Source organism: Mesoplodon bidens (genome assembly GCF_964165515.1).
Source record: "Mesoplodon bidens genome assembly, chromosome: 9".
Taxonomy (NCBI): Eukaryota; Metazoa; Chordata; class Mammalia; order Artiodactyla; family Ziphiidae; genus Mesoplodon; species Mesoplodon bidens.
This window is the reverse complement of record NC_138166.1, coordinates 69,480,380-69,505,383: the sequence shown is the minus strand read 5'-3', so window position 1 is coordinate 69,505,383 and position 25,004 is coordinate 69,480,380. Positions and strand designations below refer to the sequence as shown.

General features: G+C 39.2%; 1 protein-coding gene across 2 annotated transcripts in view; it reads left to right on the top strand.

Annotated features, from left to right (window-relative positions):
• Positions 1 to 25,004, top strand: part of DOCK4 (dedicator of cytokinesis 4) — a 487,691-nt gene that overhangs the window by 202,231 nt on the left and 260,456 nt on the right. For both annotated transcript variants that reach the window (XM_081243754.1, XM_081243753.1), the window contains exons 2-5: positions 12,171 to 12,254; positions 14,804 to 14,844; positions 17,076 to 17,131; positions 21,298 to 21,394. In XM_081243754.1, the coding sequence (XP_081099880.1) occupies positions 12,171 to 12,254; positions 14,804 to 14,844; positions 17,076 to 17,131; positions 21,298 to 21,394 (278 nt within the window). The remainder of the gene's footprint in view (positions 1 to 12,170; positions 12,255 to 14,803; positions 14,845 to 17,075; positions 17,132 to 21,297; positions 21,395 to 25,004) is intronic.

Sequence of the window (25,004 nt, the reverse complement as noted above, 5' to 3'; positions counted from 1 at the left end):
TAGTAATTCTACAGTGGAGAAATCATCTTAACCAAGCGATCAAGGTTAACATCACCAGCAATGAGACACATTACCATCATATGTCTTCTGTTAAGGTACACTGAGCAGGTACACATCATCACTTCTGTGGTATTCTTGCCCAAATTGCACATCCTACACTTGATCATGAGGAAACGTCAGACAAAACTAAATTTAGAGACATTCTGCAAAATAACTGGACAGTATTCTTGAAAGCATCAAGGTCATGAAAGACAAAGAACCTGTCAAATGAGAGGAGACTAAAGAAATATAACAACTGAATGTAATGTGGAAACCTGGGTTGGATCTTTAACCAGACAAAGGACATTGGTTGGACAGTTGGTGAAAATTGTATACGATCAGTAGGCTAGTTAAGAATATTGTATCAATGTTAATTTCCTGGTTTTGGTAAATGTGCTTTATTTATTTAATATCTTAACATTTGCTGAAGCTAACTCAAGGCTGAATCAATTGTTATACTATTTTTGTAAGTTTTTTATAAATCTTCAGTTATTTCAAAATTAAAAGTTAAAAAAATGGACAATAATCTTAATTTTTTTCCCCACACAAGAATGATAGAATTATAAGTGTGTCAGTTTTGTGCATACATTTAAAAATCACTGGGGATACAAAATTCAGCATTGTATTTTGTAGGAACCAAAAGATATAGGAAACGTTCATTCTCGTGACTAATGAACTAGATGAAACAGGTGCAAAGTGTTACCTTCACTGTTGTCTTTCCAGTGCCTGCCACAGTGCTGGCACATAGAAGCGAATGAATGAGTGAACTACATTGTGCGTTCGTTCATTATTTATTGAGTAGCCACTAGGTGGTGTTGGGAGCATAAAGGGGCCTCAAACCTAGAGACCCTGGGTGTAGTCAGTGTTAGAGAGATGTAAATGGGAAGGGTACTGTGGAGTCAGGGAGGCTGGAGTTGATATGAAGAACACCCTGTGGGGAAGGAGGGCAAAAGGGAATCCCAACTAGAGCGTAAAGTATTTGCAGCACTTAATAAGGCCCAGATAAGAGGTTCAGTGTGACTGTTGAATGTGGTTTGTAAAGGCTGAGATTAGAAAAGTGTGCAGGAACCAGATTTTTAGAGAACTTTGAACTTTGTTCCTTTCCTCCATTGACCTGTTCACTGGTTCCCCTTTTTCTAGAGAAATTGCTTTTGACTGGTTTTCAGTGGTCAAAACCAGTCAAAACTAGTGTTTGTTCAAAACTGGAAACTGGCTTAGTCATTAGAGCAGAAGAGGGAGTGATGAATAGTAAGAATGTAGGATTTGATTCTCTTTAGATGGAAGTTCCACGGTGTGTAGGTAGTATCCTAGCAGACTTCTTGAGAAGTGAGCATTGGGAATGGAAGTCAAATTCAAGTTGGAAAAAGAAAAGCCTATGGGCTTCCCTGGTGGCACAGTGGTTAAGGGTCCACCTGCCGATGCAGGGGACACGAGTTCGTGTCCCGGTCCGGGAAGATCGCACATGCCGCGGAGCGGCTGGACCCGTGAGCCATGGCCGCTGAGCCTGCGCGTCTGGAGCCTGTGCTCCGCAACGGGAGAGGCCACAACAGTGAGAGGCCCGCATACCGCAAAAAAAAAAAAAAAAAAAAAAAGAAAGAAAAAGCCTATGGAGGGAAAGTTAGACATACAAGTGCTTTATTGTGTGGGTCAGATGAATGACCAGATGAGGCAGGGCTGAATATTAGCTTGGAGAGGGCGCTAGAAGTGGCTGTGAGAACAAGCTGACCTCTCCCCATTTGGGGGAAAACTGTGAGTCCCTCTGGTGCAGGGGGAGAGGGCTGGGTGCAGGTGTACCGCTTCAGTTCTCCTGTGCTGTTTTTTGACTTTGAGTATTTAGTACTTGGAGAGATAAATCCGAACAAAGCACAGAAAGATGTAACCGTTTTTTTCTCTCTCTTGCCTTATAGCAAGACATTAAGAAAAAAAAAGGGGGTCAGGAAACTTAATCCTGTGTTTGAAAAATTCTCTTAAATAATATAATTTTAACATTAGCCATCTCACACTGGAAAAAGGATATGTACTTTATTTAAGTAGATTTATATATGTATATAAAATGTATATATAAATTTTGTAAACCAAATACTTGGTGGTAGATTTATTATGCTTGCTTGGAGAATGGTATTTTACTTCTTAGTGATAAAATTTTCCCTTGGAGTGTGGGGAAAGCAATTATTATTTTCTGTAACTTCATTCTGCTTTGTGACCTGAAGTCTGGGTTGTAATTTTTCCTCCTGATGCTGTCTAGTATCCCTTGGACAAATATTGCGCTGTTTGGCAGAGTGAGTATTAAAAGCTGAATCTCCTTCCCTTCCTATCTCTGCCTTAGCATTTTAGGAAAATCTCTCTTAACTCTGTTACTTTTTTTTATCTGTCTCATTTGCCAAAGATTTTTTCCCATTTTATTAGAAAAAACAATAGTGTCAGCCTTTTCCCCCTCTGGAGCGGTTGAACCTGAATCTTTCTAAGCTTAACTTGTTAATAATGATTTCCAAGAATCTGTAATAACAGAACAGAGCAAGCAAGGGTTTTTGATTTACGCAATTGTAAACAGAAACCTTATTTTCACCCATGACAGATTCAGATCTAGTCTCCAAGCTTCCAGTTAGCAGTGATGATGGAAAAATAATATCCTATATTTACTTATATTTATAGGCTTACAAATCCAGTTCTCATACATTTATTTGATCCTCATGACATTTCTGTGAGGTAGGCTGGGCAGGTCATGTCATCCTGCCTGCAAACGGTAGGCCCAAAGACTATATGGTTCGTAAGTAGTGGAGCTAAGCCCTGGGCCTCCATCTCCCTGTTCAGTATTTGTCTCCCTAGGGGACCTCCCTGGCTGTCCAGTGGTTAAGACCTCCCTGGCGGTCTGTGCTTCCCGTGAAGGGGGTGCACGTGCAGTCCCTGGTTGGGAATTAAGATCCCACGTGCTGCACAGCCAAAAAATATTTTTAAAAAAGGGGGGGTAGGCTCTGAGCTCTTAATATTATCTCCCTTTCCTAAGTGCTGGGATACTTCTGAGATAATTGTTTCAACTCTGTCTTTTCCAAGATGCTCCTCTTGACTGGCAGTTGGCCAAAACCATAACCTTTTCTATCATATTAAGTTGTTTTTAAAAGTACTGATGGGTGGATGCAGTCATCAGTTCAGAGTTTTACTGTTTGACCTTTAGTTGTTCTGGTAGCCACTTAGGACAGTGCCTTTGCATTTGTAACATTAAAACCAAGGGGAAGAGTATGTTTATGACTCTTTGGGGAATAAAACAGGTTCATTTACTGCCGCAGTGACAATGTCTTCAAATAAATCTTAATGGGGAACAATTCCCTCTTGATGTTCATTCGTTCCCTTGTTTGCCTCTTTCCTCTTCTTTTTCTCTATCTCTAAAATGGGAATAGAAACACCTACATCATAGAAGATTAGAAATAATACATAAAGAACTTACTAAAACCACAAGATAGTACTGTAGTCATGCTACTTTCCTTCTCCCTTGAAAATGCATCTAGCAAGAAGTCAGTTCTGAATGGGTGATGTTGTAAGCTTGGAGCAGGTTTGGCTCTCCAGAAAGCAGACTCTGAGATGGAGATTAGCTTGCAGGATGTTCATCAGGGAACGTTCTTGGCTGTCACACCGATGGCAGGGAGGGAAGAGAAGCAGAACTGGAGAGAGGGAACAGGTGACCTGTGATGCCGGCCCAGTGACAGCCATCATCACTTCAGCTGGAGTGGCCCTTCAGAATTGTACCAAGTTGTGGCAGGAGGGCCTGGCCCTCCTAGTCACTGGGTGCAGGCCACCCTGGGAAGAGGACATGGCCTTGGGCAAAACAGCTCTCTTCAGCTGAGGCAACCCCAGAAGGCTGCCCCTTGGCCACATGCCCTAATGCTCTCGGCAGCTGGGAAAATAAGTCATCCATTTCTGAAGAGGGGTGTTGCTGTGGCAGCACCCACCACTGTCCTTTACGTTTACCTCGAGTCCAAAGGGCAGTGGTTCAAGCAGAGTGAAGTTCTGCAGTTGGTAGAAATGTCCTCTTAACAGTCAAGGACAGCAGTATATTTTCAAGGTGGTACTTGTAAAATGTCAGAAAATGAATACATTTTATTCAGTGTGCTTCTGATTTTTCAAAGTCACCTAGGGCCGGAGAGAGTCCTGTGACCTGTCTCAAGGCCTGACCGACGTACCTGTGGCACAAGAGTGGGGTCCTATTTGTAAATGTGCATATGTCTGCCTCTCAGGCATGCCTGCAAGGTGTGTGAGACCTGCATAGACAATTACGAGAATGGAGGCTGATCTCAAATGCATGGCAAGTCCAAGGGACAGAAAAGACGGAGCCTAGCAAGCGTTTCTTTGATTTTCCTACTGAGTTCATTTTCAGCATCAAAGCAGTGCTTAGGAGCTAGCACCCCATCCCCCCCTCACATGTTTCCTTTGAATTTCTTTTTTTCAATCTTTCTGGACAGCCTGCTCCCATGGCCCTACTGTCATACTGATGACCAGCTGGGAGTCCCTTCAAGTTAGAAATGACACTTTGCTCTTAACTTCATCTCATGAGGGGCAAGATGGAAGGGGATACGGGAGAAAGACGGTTCCATCCTGTGCTAGTGATCGTACCAATAGAAATCTCCAGATGACTTCTTTTGCAGCCTCCCTCAAGCTCTATCCAGACAGCTAGAAAACAGATAGTGTCTTTGATAAGACTGTTAACTTGTTTTTCCCCACCGTATTTCATCTTTCCCTACAGGAGAATTTTGTGCATGTGCAGAGGAGGTGACCCCTTGTCCTCTTTTTCCACAGTTCACTATTTTATGAACTAAAATCCCTGAAAAGAATTTAGTTCTCCTTAATCCACTTCCCCTTTTCACTGTTTCCTCCAGCTGTTATCCAGAAAAAAATCTTCTTATCCTTCAGAAATTCTACCTTTTTCTCCCCTTTTTTCCATTTGTGTCCCCCCCCCACTGCAATGATACTCATAAAAACTGATAAACCTAAATGTAGATACATCCATGACAAACCAAAGCCAAGTACAGTGTGAAATGCACGTGGACATAGGAAGGACCACTTTTAAATGTCCTCTGCGAGACTGTGTTCCTTTACAATGTGCTGCTTTCTCACTGCCTTCTCATTGTTGCTGCCATGTTTCAAGTACCAGCTTTCAGAATTTTACAACTACTCACACAGAAATGTTTATTTAAATTCTCGTGCAGTCATAACTCAGTTCTGTTGTGAAAAAACAGGAGTTTCATTTTTTGTATTAAATGGGATTCCATGGGATAATCTCAGAACTTGAGAATAATAGCATTGTGTTCTGTGTTGTAAATAGCTCACAAGTGACCTTTCAGACCACAGCCTGTTCCTGAGTTGGAGGTCCTTTTATCAGAAAGATGAAGCCAGAACTCCGACTTTGAGGGATGAGTTTCCTTCCTTCGTGTCGCAAGGGACAGAGTATTTCATTATTTTTTTTCTCCTGCATTATGTTCCATTCGTCTTAAATTGTCAACCCATAAAGGGCAAGAGCAGCATTTGCCAGGCTTGACGTGAATCGTGGTGTGTAGCATCGTGGTAAATATTATTTTGACCATGATGAGGAATATGTTATCATCTGTGATGTAGAGCTACATGATTGTATCTAGTAGTTTTTTAATAATTTGTTTCTTTTTTTGCTTTTAAAGGTCATAGAACTCTGTGATTGAGTTTCTCTGTATTAAGGTTAAAAGTTTTAAAGTACAAATTTGTTCTTTGAATGAGCAAGCTGTGTCTCTGAAACTGAGAAATGAGTCCCTGTTTCACAGCACAATTTTGCTTTTTTCTTCACTGCCTTCATAGGAAACACTCATGAGTTATATATGAGGATGTTTCTCACAGACATTTAATTTTTAATAAACTGTCACTAGGTACTAAACTGATATATAAACGAATAACACTGTAAGTGGTAAGAGGCAGCTGTTTATGATATGATTTTCAAGATGGTTACCCTATACATTTAACACTTCCAGCTTACACATATAATGTTAGCCAGTGTTTTTGTTTTTGTTTTTGTTTTGGCCGTGCCATGTGGCTTGCAGGATCTTAGTTCCCTGACCAAGGATCTAACCCGTGCCCCATGCAGTAGAGGCGTGGAGTCCTAACCACTGGACCTCCAGGGAATTCTCCACATACAATTTTAAAGGATTTGAGTATAAACTATGTTTATATGCATGTTTGTTAATCCAAATAAATTTTTATATAGTAGCAAAGGGGCAGAGATGAAAACAATATCATATAGTAGTTTTTATGTGCTGTTTAAAACTGTACTCCCAAGATCCTTAGGACTGAAACAATAGTATTGAACCTTTATGTTTCCAGCTCTATGAATGATTCATTCTCTATGACCTTTCCTGTAGCTACTAAAGTTGTTCAATTGGTAAGAAAACAAACAAGAAAAAGAAATCGAGGGATCAAGACAATGTGTGGCCATGTTCAGTAAACCCAAATATTATTGGTGGGGAAATGCCCCTGGAAAGTGTAGGATGAGAAGACCTTTGGATAAAGACAGAGCTACTTTACAACAACTGGGGACAAGATGAATTTTCAACTGTGGACTTGTTTCATGCAAAAATGCTTGGAGGATTTGGGGATTTAGTTGGAAAGTTGTATCCAAAATGGGATCTAAACATAACATATTCTTCAAGGGCACTTGATGGAAATGCAAATTGAGGTTTCATGAATGCCTGTGTTTTCTTTGAATCTTTGCTTTACTAAAGCAGTTTTCCTTACTTTATGATACATTATGTGCTACCACTAGTAAATTTGAGCCAGTCATGTATTCAGATCTTTTGCTCTTTTACCTAGAACTGCCTTCCCCTTTCAACTTTCTCTTTCATAACCTGAAATATAAAGAGGATAGCATTCATCCATCCATTCATGACTTTCATACATTGCAAGGCAGAGTTACCTGTGTAATTCAAAGGTTGGAAATGACTTGCCATTTTAGAAGGTAAAGATCAAAGTCATGCCTTGAACTATAGCCTAAGAAAGTGTTACTCTGCAATATGATCTGCAGTTTAATATTTATTTTAGATGTTTTAAGTTATGAGAGGTGCCCCGACATTCTCTGAATCCGTCAAAACCTGACTACCACTTTTCAGTGGCTTCATTCATTCATTCATTCCACGTGTGTGTTCATTCTCCATTCACACACTGACACATTTGTATGCTGGTTTATGGAAGATGAATTAAAAATAGTTCAAGTTCTCAAGTAGAAAGACACAGATAAATAAAGTGCTAAATAGTATGTGATACCTTGCCCTATTTAAGGTGTGGTCAGAGCACCCTTGGAGCACAGATGAAAGGGTAAATGATTCCATTTGGGCCCACGGACGGGGAAAAGGAAGTGGGTAGCATCAGGAAATTGAAAGAGCCAGCCTTGGAGCTAGACCTAAAACTAAGGCTACTTTGCAGTATCCATTGTAGAAGGGCTGGGGCATGCAACTCCCGCAAAGGGGATAATATGTATAAAGGCACTGAGGCCTGCATGAAAGAACTTGATGAGAATTTAGGTATGACAGTGTGGAGGGCAGTGTGTGGAGAGGTAGCTGGGATGGGAGCCTGGAAAGGTAGCAGGAGAGCAGTGGTAAAGGACTTTGTAGGAGATACTGAGAACAGGCTTTCCCTCTGCTTCATCAGATGGCTGTTGCAGGTGGGGACAGATGTCCATTCTTTCAGAACTCAGGCAGTGACTAAAACCAAAGCAAGGCTGGTCTAGGGACAGAGTGCTTCAGTTATATATCATGCTCTGTAGTGCTGAGCTGAAGGGCCTTTTCCAGACTCTCAGAATTGCAAGCTGGCAGGGACCTTTCAGTTCACCTTGTCTAGATCCTTTGTTTTATAGAGGAGCCATCTGAAGCCCAGTGAGACTGAAGAACTTAATAGCTTGCCTTTAATAGTTATCAAATATGATATAGCTGAGGAGTGAAGTCAGAATTCACCCACATAGACTTCTTGGGTAAGAAATGAGGTGATACACAGTTATGACCCAGACAACCTGTCATCCCAGTTTTAAACAGCTCCTATGAAAGAATGAGTTTTCACAGGTAATATAGTTTGGTTCTTAGAATTTTGAGCGCCCTCTTAAAATAGAATTGCCCATAATAAAGGAACCTGACTGCCTAAGACCAGAACACGTAACAGTAATGGCTCTGCCCTCATTCATCCCCTCAGCGATTATTTACCGAGTTCAGTTTGTGTGCCAGGCTCTGAACTGAATTAGGTAGACAATTGGGGGCTAGAACTAACCTCGTCCTTATATCCATGGAACTTACAGTCTGTTGCAGGAGACATCATTCAAAAACTTGCACAAATAAGAGGGGATGGTTGAGTGGTATACGGTGCTATGAGAGTGCGCAGTTGGGTTGAGCGGATGTGTGTCGAGGAAAGCTGCTCTGAGAAGTGGCCACTGAACCGACATCTGTAGGGTGAATACAGCTTAACTTGGTGGGGAGGGAAAGGAAGAGTATTCCTTGCAAGGGGTCGATCATGGGCAAAGTCCTGTGTGGGAGGGAGTATAACAAGGAAGGTCTTTGTGACCAGAGTATAGAAAGTCAGGGTTGAGAAGTACAGGATGAAACCAGAAAAGGGCAGGGCCTTACAGGCTGTAGTACTGATTTTTTCTATTATTCTCAGAGCTTTGATATATTTATGAGGATGATGACATCATCAAATATGAATTTTGAAAAGACCTCTCTAACTGCTGTGTGAGAAATGGATTGGAGAGGAACCTGAGTATATGGGCACAGCCCTATAAGGAGACTGCTAGAGAAGGCCAGGCAAGAGGTGATTTGAAGCTAGGGCAGTGGTGGGAGTGGAGATGTTGAGAAGAAGATGGCTTCGGGAGATATCAAAGAGATAAGGCCATTGTGATGTGGGTGTTGGACTGGATATGTGGGTGGGGGACATGTGAATGACTCCTGGGTTTCTGGCTTGTAGAGTCGTTGGACACGGTGCTACCATTTGACAGAATTGGGGGCAATGGGTGAGGATCTGGCTTGGAGACATGTAAGGATTGTATCAGCTAAATGGTGGCATGAAATAAAAGGAAAACAACCCCACCAAACTGTTGTCTGATGCGGCATGATATGTTTTATTACCTTTTCCTTTAAAGAAAAGAAATTGAACTTAATAAAATTTTCCTGATGCCACATATCCAAAAAGCATTTAAGTACAAGTGTGACAGAATCAAAGGGACCTCTGGTGGTCTTATAGACACTGTGATGAGGAAGGACAACCGTGAAGACAGGGAGCCTTCCGGGAAGGCTTTCTAGTGGCCCTTTGGAGTGATGCAGAGAAATCCACCTAGGAATAGCGAGATAAAGCAGGACTAACAGCAGAAGACTAACATTTTAGAGTGGGTGATTGGGAGAGAGAAAATTGCTTAGATTTGGCTGGAGGCGGAGAGGAGATAATGAATTCAGTTGAAGCCATGCTAAGTTTTAGGTGCTTAGACCTCTCAATAGAGATATACAAGTTGGAAGTTTGTGTCAGCTGTTGAGGCCACAGATCAGGACTGGAGAGAAACTTGGCAAGTCATATAGCGACAGGTGATTCTGGACGTCTTAGCACGTTCTCCAAATAGGGAGAATGTATATGGATCGAAGGAAAAAAAGTATAGTTTCCCAATTGAGATATTTATTAAATAGCTAGAATATACCAGACAGTGTGGTAAATTATTTCTGATAGGTGCCTTATTTAATCCTCCACTACCTTTTGCACTTTCTTCAATGTTACCCGCATTTTCCTAATGAGGTAATAGAGATTCTGAGAGGTTGGTATATTGACCAGAGTCACACAACTTATAAGTGGTCAGATCTGGGTTCAAACCCATGTCTCATGATGCCAAGTTTGATGTTATTTTCCTACACCCAGCCTTTTTGACACCAACATTTAAGAAGAGGGTTAAGGAGAGAAGGTCTACAGAAGAAGGCTAGAGAGCATGAGAGAAGCAGTAGAAGATTCAAAAGAAGATAGACTCCTGAAAGGCAATACGAATGTGGTCACAGTGAGGGACAGAGCAGTTTCAGAACACAGTGAAGTGAAGGGCTCAGGCTGAAGCGATGGTGAAGAAATGGAATTCGTGAATGGTACTGCCATGTTCAAGAAGGCGATGAGGGGTAGGAGAGAGCGACCAGCAGTAGGGGACGTATTCATGGCAGCCTTGGGAGTTACAATAGCATTTGTGAGTGGTAAGAGCTGTACACAGAGCTGGGGTGGGTGCCCATACACTTAGACCTCTCATAGAAGCATCAGTAGTGCAGGGTTGAAACACTAGGGTTGTGAGAGGTTAAGGTAACTTCATGAGTGTAGACAGGCAATTCTGGGGACAAGCTTGCTTTGGAGTCTTTTAAATTGTACTCAATCTGTTGTCTATTCAGTTGTTGATCCCTTATAAGAAGAAGCCTCTGAATTATTATTTGAAGTAATCTGTCAAGATATACAGACCTTTGATTATTTTTCAAGCAGACATGTCTTCTAGGACATCAACATGAGGTCATAGGGTATTTATGGTTATAGTTAGAAAATGACATCATGAACTAGTGCTTATCTAAAATGTTCTAACTTGGTTACTATGTAGTTATTTTTATCTATCTCATGTACTTTAGGTTATGTTTTCTGTCCTGTGTTTTGACTGCTACCGCTAATTTTGTTTTGAGATCGTAAAACAGCTTTAGACTTCTCTGAAAGCCCATTATTTATCGGCATGTTTTCATTTTTTGACAGGTTCATGTATTCCTTCAGGCTTTTAAAACACATTCATAGCGATAACAATAATCTATTTTGGGGATTGGAGTTGTATCTAAGTCTCACCATCTGAAAGAGAATTATAAAATTCACTTCCAAAATTTTGGGCCTTTAAAAATCATGCAGTCAAAGCATTTACTATCATTTTTTTGGATGTGAATTGCAAGGTGGTTTCAGCGTGTATAGTAGTTAACAGGAGATGTCTCTTTCCCTTTTCGTGTGTTGAGGTACATTTTTTAAATTTTCTATCCTTGTCTCCTTTATGACTCAAGTGTTACTTTCCCGGGGAGAATCACTGTGCTTTTATTCTCTCTTAACCACTCAAATTGCCTAGAGATGGTTAATCTATGCACTCTTTCTCTCTGGTATCCTAGTCCTGCTCAGCCCTGTGAAATGTTTCAGAAACCAATCAATCTGTAACCATTAGCTAAGGCTAAATGGTGACTCCCCCCAATTCCAAATGGTCTGAGAGCTGAGACATGTGGGAACTGTCACGGTGGCAGTGTGTTTAGACCCATGGGAGAGGTCCAGGCATCACCATTGCTTACTACAGAAGCAGAAGACTGCTTTAATGCTGCATACTGGGCTAGGCCCTGGGGACATATTAATGAGCAAATAGGTGCAGTCCCTTCTCTTGAGGACTTTCTGGAAAAGAAATATCCTGCAAACAGCATAGCAGAAAGGTAAACCAAGCTTATTAATGAGTAAGAAATATATTCCTTACTTTTTTTTTTTTTTTTTTGCGGTACGCGGGCCTCTCACTGTTGTGGCCTCTCCCGTTGCGGAGCACAGGCTCCGGACGCGCAGGCTCAGCGGCCATGGCTCACGGGCCCAGCTGCTCTGCTGCATGTGGGATCCTCCCGGACCGGGCCACGAACCCATGTCCCCTGCATCAGCAAGCGGACTCTCAACCACTGTGCCACCAGGGAAGCCCAAGCCCCCTTACTTATTATTGAACACATATTTATTGAGTAACTACCGTGGGGTAGGCATCTGGATGGGGAGTGATTGTAGCAGTGAGCGAGAGGGGCACACCTCCTTGTGAAGCTCTTCAGGCAGTATCTTTGTTCACGTATGCTATTGGGTGATATTGTTGATATTTTGTCTACTCTCTTAGTAAATTCCACATCTTTGAAATTTGTATTAATAACACTTATTCGACCAAGAAGTTGGCGAATTATGAAACTTAAAGATTGACTTTCTTCAAGAATCTGTCAGATTAGAATATGACAGCCGGCTCTAGCTATCAATGTGTATTTCCTACTCATATTCATTTTTCCTAGTCAATATCATTTAATAGTAAGCAGTATAACTGGCTATAACTGATATGATGATCATCTCCATATATTCTATGTCATTTCTTACAGTTATTGCCAGTTTTCGAGGAACTGTCCCATATGGCCTGTCATTGGAAATTGGAGATACAGTTCAGATCCTGGAGAAGTGTGATGGTAAGTAGACTAGTGTTGATTGTTTGAGGTTGTATAAACCATCTCCTGCAACATTGGACAGCTCATAAAGTTTACAGATTGTTTCCATACTTCTGTCAATCCCTGGAATTTCCCCAGTAGTCACAGTGAACCATTTTTAACAAAACTTTTTTCTTGCATATTGAATGTTTGGCTTATGGGAAAGCATTATTTGGTATTTTTAAGCTGATTGTATTTTTTCTGAATATTATTTACTTATATTCACTAGATGCCAACATAGAAAGCAATTGAGACTATTGAATTTGTGAGAGTTCATGACTCGGGGCCAAACAAGAAGGCCTTGCTTAAAATGTCAGGAGTCTGGTGGGTTCCCCAGGACAGAAAGAAACAGAGGTCCAGAGCAGAAATGCCTTACCCCAGGTTGGGTAACCAGATGCCTCCAGGTGGGACTCCTGCCCAGGCCAACTCTGCTCTAGTCCTGCAGCCATCTCCTCATTTCCCTCAAATTTGGGCTGAAGTTATTTACTGCATTTGAAATGTTAAATGAACCTGTATGATTAATTTATGTAACAGGTATCTCATTCAATCGACCTAGTATGTATGTTCTCAAATGCTTCTATTCCTGGTCAACAAAACATCCTTAAACTCTAGTCCTTAAAAAGATCCCAGATGAAATGACTACTCTTTTTTTCTTATCAAAATGGCCGCATTGTAAAGTCCTATCAGTATATCCATAGATAACTGTTTTTCCTCTTAATATGTTGTCCTTATTAGGAATTTATAATATGGTAAGATTCTATCATATCAAGGTTCATTATTGGCAAAATTGTGTTCTCCCAAATAGAACTATTACTTTTAGTTAGAGCCTGTCATTAAATGGTGGTGATACATGGACATTTATTTTGTCCAATGTAACTAATAAAAATAAAAGGTTTTCTCTGTCATTGCCAGATATATTTTGTTTCTATTTTCTTTACAGATAAATATAAAGTCTGTTTTGAATTGGTGAAAATGGGCTTCACAACTAATGGGAGCTTTTTTTTTTTAATTAATTAATTAAATAATTTATTTATTTTTGGCTGTGTTGGGTCTTCGTTTCTGTGCGAGGGCTTTCTCTAGTTGCGGCAAGCGGGGGCCACTCTTCATCGCGGCGTGTGGGCCTCTCCCTATCGCAGCCTCTCTTGTTGCAGAGCACAGGCTCCAGACGTGCAGGCTCAGTAGTTGTGGCTCACGGGCCTAGTTGCTCCGCGGCATATGGGATCTTCCCAGATCAGGGCTCGAACCCGTGTCCCCTGCATTGGCAGGCAGATTCTCACCCACTGCACCACCAGGGAAGCCCCTGGGAGCTGTTTTATAACCTGAAAACCTTTCTGTATGATGTAGTTGGACAGAGACCTCTCTATGACATATCTGCAATTCTCAAAAAGTTTTGGTTTCTGTTAAAATAGTTGTTTAAGAATGGCTATATTTCTTGGATGGATGTCTTTAAGGGATGTAGTAAACCCTGACATTATAGAGATTCCATTTCTCAGTTCATTCTGTTCTCTCCAGATTGATTTCAAAATGATGTTTTACAATATATTCTTTTGAGAAAACTTATGAGGAACAAAAATATTTAAATGCAAATCTCAAATACTTCTTTCTAAAAGTTCAATTAATCAAAAAAAGATTCAATTCCATAGAACATGTGTTACATGATAAGATAATTTCTTACCAATAAGCAAAATGGTTTCTATTCTTGAAGAAAAAATAAATAGAAAATAATGCATTTATAGGGGGCTATATATTAACCATATAAATCTATATATGTATGTATGTATCTATCTATATATATATGCATACCCTGTAATTGTTTTAAACTGTAAAAAGATATGTTCCCCGTTAAGGATAGTGCCATAAAATTGATTCAGAGTTCCTTGGAGGTTAAGTAGTAGGCATTCTACAGAATAAAACCTATGTGCGGATGAAAGAGTGCCATTAGTTCTTTTGGTAGATGAGACTTGGCTTCACTCTTCTTAGGCTATCAGACTGATCCTAACCCAAGATGGTAGGCTGAAGAAATGTGTGAATTCACTACAGAACTGCTGGCTGAGCACTATGCTTTGATGGTAGAGTCTGAGCTTTGTAGTCAGGCAAAGAGAATTTGGAACTATGTTAAATCTTGTGTAGATTTTTGAATTTCCCTGGGATGTAGTGTAGCGTTTTATAAAATGAAGTAAAACTGAGCTCAGAGAGGTCAATTAATTTGCCCAAGATTCAACAGCAAATAAGTAGCAAAGCCAGAATTTAAGTTCAATACTCTGATTCCAAAGCCTTTATTTCCCTTATGCATGCTTCTATTTTTCATGTACGTTTCCAATACAATTTGTAAATGATTTTATTAATAGAAGACTTAAACTAGTAGTCACTTGACTGTTAGTCTAGCCTAATCCCAACCCCCACTATGTTTATACCTAGAATATTTATATGTAGGGTAAAATTCCATCAGTAAAGGACAGATTGATTTCTAATCATTTCTTCAAAGTATTGTAATGATTTATTGAAATATGACCATGATTATTTCTCCACAGGCTGGTACAGAGGATTTGCCTTAAAAAACCCAAATATCAAGGTAAAAATTATTGCTTTTAACCATAATTATGGGATTTTTAAGAAAGATAGTTAATTTACTTTATTTCATTATACAATTGAAATTACAGTTGGGACTCTTAGTTGAAATACTAAATGGCAATACAGATTTTCATAATTTTGGAAATTCCTTTGAACTTGGATTATAGTTAAGACATGCTATTCAAATGATAATCCTATGTAGCTCTTGAAATTTATACTGAGAAGACCTTAATAGGCTTACTATATATAAAAAAAATCTTTTTGAAGTGTTAGTTTCACAGAGAGTGAAAGTAAAATTCAGGCAGGGGAAATATATATATTCCAAAAGAAACACTGAATAGAGGTATTTAATCTTTAAGTTTTCTGTGGTATCATTTGTAAAAAGTTGGTGTGGAGAAACAGGTTTATTGTAGGGTATATTAAGTGTCCCTTTGGATTTGAGGAGCTGAAATGTGGGAAAATCATAGAAAGAGTCCATCTTTCTTACCATTACAGACAAAAACTAAGACTCATTATCCTTTATATATTTATATAAGTCCTAAGGAATTATAGTAGGAAGTAATATGATTTTTCTTTTACCTTTCATTTATGTAGTTTATGATTTTGACACTAATCCTCGCTAATATCTATATTTTTCTAATACTTTGTTCTAATCTACCCATGCTACCCACATTTCTCTAATATTTTTTTACATGTCATGTTCATTTTTCAGTTTAATTCTGATTTTACTAGGATTGTAGATAAGAAATTGTATCATTTCTCATTACCAAAGTCTAATATAAGTAATCTAAACTCTTTTGTCTGCCTTTCTGCTTAAATATACCTTTTTTTCTGGATCATCCAACTGTGTTTATTACTTTATTTCATTTATTTTAGGTCATTCTAAAGGAGAGCCTGATACTTTAGCCCTCATTTAAAGTTATTTTTGGACATCTGCAGGCACATGCAAATGTAGCTTCAGTATTTAATTTTTCATTTAGTACATGCTTGAGAAAAAATGTGTTACGGTTTGTTACTTCTGTTACTCTTTGAACCTCAAGTTCTGACTTTTTCTTGTTAATTACTATAATTACTCTATTTGTTATTCCTACCATATTAAGGTAAATTTAAATTCCAAAGGAAAAAAAAAGTTATTTTTTTAACCTATATACCTATTTACTACTGTTGTATATTACAGAACTTGCTAGTTAAATTTTATATTATCCTTGGATCCACAATGGTGATAATGTATTCAAATGACATTTGTTTTCCTAAATATTTAATTGAATTTGTCATTTAATTGTACCTAAAAAATCATTCAGGGAATATTGTTGTTTAATGGATAATAAAATTGATGCTCTTCTTTTTAATGTTGTTTTTTTCAATTTCTCATTTAGAACAAAGGAATAATTTCCTTGCCCTAGCTTTTCCCTACAATAAAAAGCTTTAAGCTAGTGTGGCGGCTTTTGTTTAATTTTTATTCCGTCAAAATGGCAGCCTGGTGATTAATTGCTGCTATGTTTTCATCAAAGATCTTCCCTAACATGTAATACACAGATTGTTTCCAGATTCATAGTGGTATTTTTTAGTATATATTTTTAAATAGACACATGAGTATTTTGGAGAGAAGAAAAAGAACTACAACCAAAACAAACAAATAAAAACCCCCTTCTTTCAATACTGCAGTATTAAAAAAAATTCTTATTCAACATGCTTTCTATATAGAATTCTTGAAAATATAAAATTTTTCTGTTTTTTTTTTTTTTTTTTTTTTTTTTTTTTATGGTACGTGGGCCTCTCACTGTTATGGCCTCTCCCGTTGCGGAGCACAGGCTCCGGACGTGCAGGCTCAGCAGCCATGGCTCACGGGCCTAGCCGCTCCGCGGCATGTGGGATCCTCCTGGACCGGGGCACGAACCCGTGTCCCCTGCATTGGCAGGCGGACTCTCAACCACTGCGCCACCAGGGAAGCCCCCCAAAATTTTCTGTTTTATAAAGAATATACTTTTGAGTGGGATTTAATTTTTTGATTATATTTATTTTAAAGTATCTCTAAATTTGTAAACTGGTAAGTAGTAGAAAATAAAATGAATGGGTCTAAGCTACAATAGATTTAGCCTAAAGAATGTGTTAGAGATTCCTTCTTCCTAGTATTGTTATGGTTGTGTGGCTATATTTTATACATATGACTTACAAAACTAACTCTGCTGTAATAGACAGCTAGAACCATAACCTGCATGTTTTCTCTTCCAGGGTATATTTCCTTCCAGCTACGTTCACTTGAAAAATGCCTGTGTAAAGAACAAAGGGTAAGACATGAATTTTATTAATAGTTGAAGGATTTTTCATAGAACCATTACTTAGTTTGGAATTTGAAGACTTAGTAATTGTCTTGAAAAATGAACTATAGAAAAGCATGCCATTGTCTGTGTTGTTTGATAAAGACTACACTAAGGCAGTTGGCGGAGAAAATTAAAGAACCACGTCTGTGTGTTGGACAGCAGTAGGATCTAGGGCACTGGAGGTCTCTCATTGTCCAGAAATCATGGAATCGGCCTAATCTTTTTTTTTTTTAACATCTTTATTGGAGTATAATTGCTTTATAATGGTGTGTTAGTGTTTCTGCTTTAAGCAAAAGGAGTTGGTTTTTCTTGGTTTCCTGCTGTGTAGGGAAGCATGGCAGTCACACCCATCAAATGCTGAGTCATGTCTCAACCCCAGGAATTTCCTAGATTCACTACTGAATTATAAGCAGCCAAGTCTGCCATTATTTTCCTATTTGGGGTTAATACCATATCCTTGTGTGACCATTTCAAAAAGCCGCTATTCTGCTTCAGAGAACATCATTTCTGTGCTATTTGTTTGATTGAGCTCATTGATCACTTAGGATTTCTCATATATTTAAAAAGTTTTTCCCAGTCTGTGTCCAAAAGGACTTAAAGCGGCTGTTATGATAAAAGATTATTCAAATAAAATATCACAGAATGAAAGAGTAGCACTTGCTTATTTAAGTGGTTAACATAAGCAGATTATTCATTTTAAGTGAATCCAAATATTTGCTGCCAGTGTCACAAGGAATATGCATTGGATCACTGAATAATTTTCATTTTATGACAAAAGAAACAATACAGGTTTTACCATAAAAATTGCATTATTCATCAAATAGCAAAAATTAGGAATTTATTAAATTATTAAAGCACATTTTAAAGCATATTAAATTACATCTTCAAACTTTATTTTTACCAGAAAAGTTCCATGGAGGCTATTCAAATGGGTGATTCTTATATCCACTCTCTATAAAGGTAGAGTATTAAATCTTAGCTCAGTGAAATAATTTCTTCAGGTGGCTGAGAGTATATGGTATAACTACTTTGAGTATATGGATAAAATTTAAAGAATCTAGGAGATCCTTATGTTATATGTCTTATATATGTCAGTTACTTTAAGCAGTATTATTATTATTATTTTGGTAGTAGTAATTATTTAAAACAGTAGATTAAAAACATAATTCTAATACTAATAATTACCACTACTATTACTCTTTTAATAAATGTGTGTCCGTCAGAAATGTTGTGCAGTTATAATCCACCAGAAGTGAGTCAAGCAGAGTTATCAATCCTTTTGGAATCCTCCCACCAGACTCTATCCAGCTCCCTTCAGGTAAACCAAGGGACACTCCAGAAAACACATGCTTACTCTTTGTTCTGACCTTTCTGCCCTAGTGATCTGGTCTAGGCAATGTTGAAACCCAGGGTTTCTACCCTGTCCCTTAAAGAGTCCACCTGAGCAGATCCCCTGCAGCCAGAGTTCTTTGCTGCCTTTGCCCCAAGCCCCACCCTGATCCCCTCAACTCTCCAGAGCAGAGGGCCACCCAGCCCCCATCTTACACTCTGACCGAGGAAGAGAAAAGAGAAGATGCTAGCAAAAACGTCAAGCGTCACTTCACCCAGTGAAAGTCCTCTCTCTCAAACTGTATTGGGGTGGGACATAATTTTAATTGAAACAAGTACCTTCTTTTATTTATTTTATTTTTATTTTTGTCCCAGCCAGTAAGTGGTGAGTATCTGGCTCCCTTGAGTATGAGGAAGTTTAAATATGGGTAAAGGTGTCTCAGAATTTGGTCGTGTAAGTTTAAGACTTGGTTGTGGGTTCTCCACCAGACACAGGGCATGATAAGCATTATACAGCAAGAGAACTTCAGGGTAGAACCAAAATTCATTTTCTTAAAAAAAAAAAAAATGTTGTTGGGCTTCCCTGGTGGCGCAGTGGTTGGGAATTCGCCTGCCGATGCAGGGGACGCGGGTTCGTGCCCCGGTCTGGGAGGATCCCACATGCCGCGGAGCGGCTGGGCCCGTGAGCCATGGCCGCTGAGCCTTCGCGACCGGAGCCTGTGCTCCACGGTGGAAGGGGCCGCGGCAGTGAGAGGCCCGCGTACCACAAAAAAAAAAAAGTTGGAATTCATTGAGACTTTAGGTTCTAGGACTATTAACTGGAAGAAAAACTTTAGCCTGAAAACATTCAAGAACACGTATTGCCAGGTGATTGCTTTTCCAGAGAGGAACCTCTTTGGGATTTTGATGTTACCTGCCTTGTTTTCAGGGGATTAGCACCCTGATTGCCCACCAGGATGAAATAGCTGCAAAGTTCATCTCAGAATAACTGAACAAAATATAATTTCAGGGGTAACTATTTATGACAGACTGTTTGAATGTTGATTTGGGTATAATTAAAAGGAAACAGCTGCCTCACCTAAAATGGCAATTCTGTGCTTCTTAAAAATTTACATTTTGGTTGAACAAACCCCAAATCAACTTCCCCCAGACTGAATTGCCTTTATGTTTTTTCCTGGGTCTTTAGAGCAATGCAGGACTGACAGCGGTGCTTAAGTTATAGTTTGTGAGGTCACTCCTCTATTGTTTAATTCCTGCTGAGGTCATTTCAGTTTTTAGATATTAAGTAGGTTGTTGAGTTTTCCTGGAAATTCCTTGTTCCCTCCTGACCTTGCATTCTATCATTTTATAGTCTCTGTCTCCACATATTCATCCTTTAAATTGCAACAGCTGCTTCAAAAGCAAAATAAATGCACTACCATTTGAAAATGTCCTATTATATAGACTTGATAAAAGGTTCTATATATGTCACAGTTCATATATTACTGTTTACTTTTATTTGTAGTTTTACAACCCAGCTTTACATTTTCAGCAGTGTTTAAGCTCTAGAAAGGAGTAAAACATTCACAGCGTCAGTACTTTAGCAGCAGTATGAAATGAGAAGAGGCTCTGTTGGTGAAGAAATCAAGGCAAGATTTTAATTCCCATACTTGCTGTCAAGAAAACTTTACAAAAAAAAATTATATGCACTTTGGACATAACGTCAAAAAGGAATGCAGAGCAGTTATTAGCCTCATGCTACGAAGTAATTTTCCCTTGATCATCCATGTAACCTGGTTCAGTGTCTACATATTAGATATTGTCCTTGGAAAAAAATACTCAAATGAAGAGATAATCCCCATCAGTACAGTCGGTTAGCATTCTTTTGAAAAGCTGTAGTATTAATAGGCACTTACCCATTTTAAGCTGCACAAAAACTGGAAGAATTTGAAAAAAGAAACTAGAGATGAGAAAAAAAGGTTATTGTATGTCAAAGATAGAATACAGAAGACCAATTCAGTCTTCTGTTTTTTCCCTCCATCTCCTCTATATCTCCTTAATATTAGGACCACCATACATACCCTGCTAGATGTTGGTATGAATATTTTCCAAGTATGGTTTCTGACGTTTAGAAAAGAAATAGGAGAAATACATTACCCTAATCATGGAGCGGAGCGTTCTGCAATGGATATTCAAGTATCTGTGATGTCAAACCCTTAATAAGTTCTGTGATGCATGACAACATTACTGATAGTAGTAATCATTTTTCATGGTCTTGTTGGCAAGTCATGAAAATGAAGTGTTAATGAGAACAAGTGAGTGTTCAATCAGTATATCAGTGTCTAGTTGTTTATAACGGTGAGTTAGTTTAGATGTTTGCAGCCATCAAAGCCTGATCATTGAATGAGCCTGTCCCTCCCTTTGAGTCCTATGGTCATAGAGCTTGGAAGGCAAAAGCCATCTCACAGTTTATGTAGCCTGGTGACCTCATGTTACACACAAGGACTTTGAGACTTGGAGAAGTTAAACGAGTTGCTCTTTAGAGGTCAAACTGTGGCTGAAGCAGAACCCTTCTGCTATTGTTGCTTCTCCACCACACTGCTCAGACTTGATCTGAATAAAGTGGCTGGTCATTCTGTTATGGTACTGCCGTAACCCACTTTACATTCCTCACACAAGTTCATAATTGGATCCTGGTTACTGTCTGCAGAACCAAAAATAACTCTGCAGCTTCCTTTCCTGGTTGGTCTTTCAGAGTGTTTAAAAGAAGATTATTGCCTATGTCATTTGCATATACACTTTGTTGTTGTTGTTCAATTTCACAGACAATTTGAAATGGTTATTCCCACTGAAGACTCTGTTATCACAGAAATGACATCAACATTAAGAGACTGGGGAACCATGTGGAAACAACTCTATGTGGTACGTAACTTTTTAATGGCATCCTGTTTCCGATAAAGAATTGTTTTAAGAAATATCTGAACAGGAGTGTCAACTAGCATTTGAGCACATGCTGTAAGTCACTAGTACTCCTCCAGGAATTGGGGATAGAGAGCTTAATAAGACTCAGTGTTGTTTTAATCCCTGTGTCCATCTAGAATGGATTTTGCAAGTTCTTTTTCAAGCCGCACGCAGGTAAAAGATCACTTTCCTGGCATCTAATCAAATAAGATGGTTTACATGGAACCACGGTTTAGCTTTCTGAATACATTTAATTTTCAGGGGGAACTAAACTTATTTTCAATACAATTTTCATATTAGTATTTTTTATGTTCTAATTCTCTATAAATTATTCAAGTATAATAAAAATGATAGGCTGCTTAGCCAGAATCAATGAGAATATTCTAAATATACAAGAGAAAAGGATGTTTCTTGGGGTAAAAAGGGGTCAGTGTTTTGGGTATATATATATATATACCTATTTACATGTTATACTTACTGAGAGTCTTCTGTGGTGCAAACCCTGTGGGAAGTACTCTATATGTAGTATCTCATTTAATCCTTACTACCACTCAAGGAAATAAAAGCCTATGATCATCCTCAGTTTACAAATGAGGAAAATGAGGCTGAGAGTGAAAAACTTGCTGGAGGCCAAGTAGTTGGAAAATGGCTGAGCTGGGATTCAGATGTAAATCTAGCACCCTCCCCTCACTCTGAACCACTGTATATGGGGAATTGGGGGTGACATTTTGGGGAAGATGAATTTATTTCTTCTCTGATTTTCAAAGGAATTTATAGGACAGCTTAATCATTTGAAGGGATGTGCTCAAAATACAAAGGTGTACTTATCCTGACAAAATGATTTGAAATAGCCTGTCAAAGAGAAAATCCAAATTAGTGAGGGATATGGGCACGAAATGACCGTTTTTATTTTCTGCTACATAGAAAATGCAATAGGGGGACTTCCCTGGTGGCTCAGTGGTTAAGAATCCACCTGCCAATGCAGGGGAACATGGGTTCGAGCCCTGGTCTGGGAAGATCCCATGTGCCAAGGAGCAACTAAACCCATGTGCCACAACTACTGAGCCTGCACTCTAGAGTCCGTGAGCCACAAGTACTGAGCCCGCGAGCCACAACTGCTGAGGCCCACATGCCTAGAGTCCGTGCTCTGCAACAAGAGAAGCCACCGCAATGAGAAGGCCACGCACAGCAACGCAGAGCAGCCCCCGCTCACCACAACTAGAGAAAACCTGCGCATAGCAATGAAGACCCAGTGCAGCCAAAAATAAATAAATAAATAAATAAATAAATTTTAAAAAAGAAAATGCAATAGGATAGTTCATTGAGGCAAGAAAATCTTTAAAAGTCACTAATGAAAACCCTTTTGATGTTGGATTTCTCTGACCATGCCCTCCTAGAGCTGGCGGCATTAGGGCTCACTACTAAAATCCACAAGATGATCTTAGGTGAAACACAGTGTCTAAGCTTTGCTGGGGTGAGGTAAATGCACTGTCAAGATAATTGAACTCAAGGGCTCTGTGCTGGGAGACTACAAAGGAAATGCAAATCTCCTTTTTAGATTTAAAAAAATTTTTGTTGGAAAGAATATAAAACCCAAGTATTATTTCACTTAATATTGTACATGACACTAACATGGAAAATGAAACTATGTGAAATTTTCAAATCACTGCATCCTAAGTACCCACTATAAAAATGATGACAGTGTAAGTGTCAACCATTAGCTGAGCTAAGGCACCAGCACTTTTCCTTTTATGTAGCTGCTGGTGAGGAACAGAGTTAAATTTCCACTTGATTCTTCCCTATCTAGCTATTTTTACTTGCTTTTGAGGCTGCAAGCCTCTATTTTGGGGACATACTTGATTGGCTTGAAAACCTATGTGTTGTAAGCTCTAGGAGTAACCTTCTCACCTCCTACTGTCCTAAGTGACGGAAACAGAGAGAGAATTTTTTCAAAGTTTCCTTGGATACTGGAATGGTAGTCAGTTCTATTAGGAAAAAATATAAAGTTTAACCTGGAAGTACCAGATTTTTGACCTTGAGAAGGAGGCTGACTTGACTCTGTTGGACCCTTTTGGTTTCTCTTTTCCTGATGTAAACCTTTTTGCTAAATGTTTTGGTTCAAGTTCATCATGCTTGAGTGTATCGGGGTACTGTCTGTGGTCTTTCCTAACAGTTTTAAGGCTAGCTTCTCCACTGGAAGCTTCTCCACTGGAAGATGCTTGATGAGCCACTAATATCTTGTCAATTGTAAGTAGTATATGAGATATACTTAATATATGTAGGACATTTAGCATAAAAAAGCACATGGCAGATGCTTGAGAAATGCTATTTGCTCTTTTTAATAACATTGGTAATGGCCTAATTAATGTCCTTTAAAATATCACTTAATAAAGTGTCAGTAATCTAACCACAAAACGTTTAGGAGAAATACAGCAGCCATCTTCTACCAAGTACTTTTGTGCAGGCCTTTGGGTGGGTATTTCACATCTCTCTTCTGTGGGACTCTGCCAGGTAGTTTTTATTCTCAAAGCTCATCAAAGATAATCTATCCAGGGGCTTCCCTGGTGGCACAGTGGTTGAGAGTCCGCCTGCCGATGCAGGGGACACGGGTTCGTGCCCCGGTCTGGGAAGATCCCACATGCCGCAGAGCGGCTGGGCCCGTGAGCCATGGCCGCTGGGCCTGCGCGTCCGGAGCCTGTGCTCCATGGCGGGAGAGGCCACAGCGGTGAGAGGCCCGCGTACCACACACACAAAAAAAGATAATCTATCCAGGGTCCCATGCTAAGTGGGAAAGCCTGGCTGTAAACTGAGGTCTGCTGCTCCAAAAATTATATTATTTTCATCTTGAGGCAAATCAAAACTTACCCATTCTCTACAACACTAAAATACTTACAGTTCACTTTTTGCAAAAAATATTGCAGAAATTTTCGGATATATTTTTAAAATGTTTAGATATTTTTCTATTTTGAGTGTTTAATATTGTACCCTACCTTTTTCATTTGACATTAACTCAAAAGCATTCTTCACGTTTCCTGAACAGTCTTCATAACTATCCAATTTTTAAAATCCAGTTTTTAAAGAAGCATCATTTTCTGACTAGCTGTCAAAACAGATATGTACTGTTTTCATGCACTAGTAGGGAGGGTTTGCTGGTCAGGGCTGCAGTATGTCACTGTTCCTGCCACCCCTTCCTGAAAGGGCAAGCAGACCAACTTGTTTTCCTTTTATAAAGGATCTGGCTTCTTCTCAGCTCAGTGTTCTCTTAGACTTAAGAGCTAGAGGTGACATTATTAGGAAATCAAGCCCATTCTTCTAGACAACTGCAGAACACCTTCCCCAAGAGCAGGACAAGTGACTTTCACACTGTGACAGTCATTTTAAGCAGAGCTGACTCTCTCCCCGGCTGCATGAGATTTGACTTATATTTTCCTTATGTAATTTCTTTGACTCAAGTGAACTTTTCTTTCTGACCACAGAGTTCCTCAAGTTTTTTTTTTTTAATTTTTTAAATTAATTTTTTAATTGAAGTATAGTTGATTTACAATGTTGTGTTAGTTTCAGGTGAACAGCA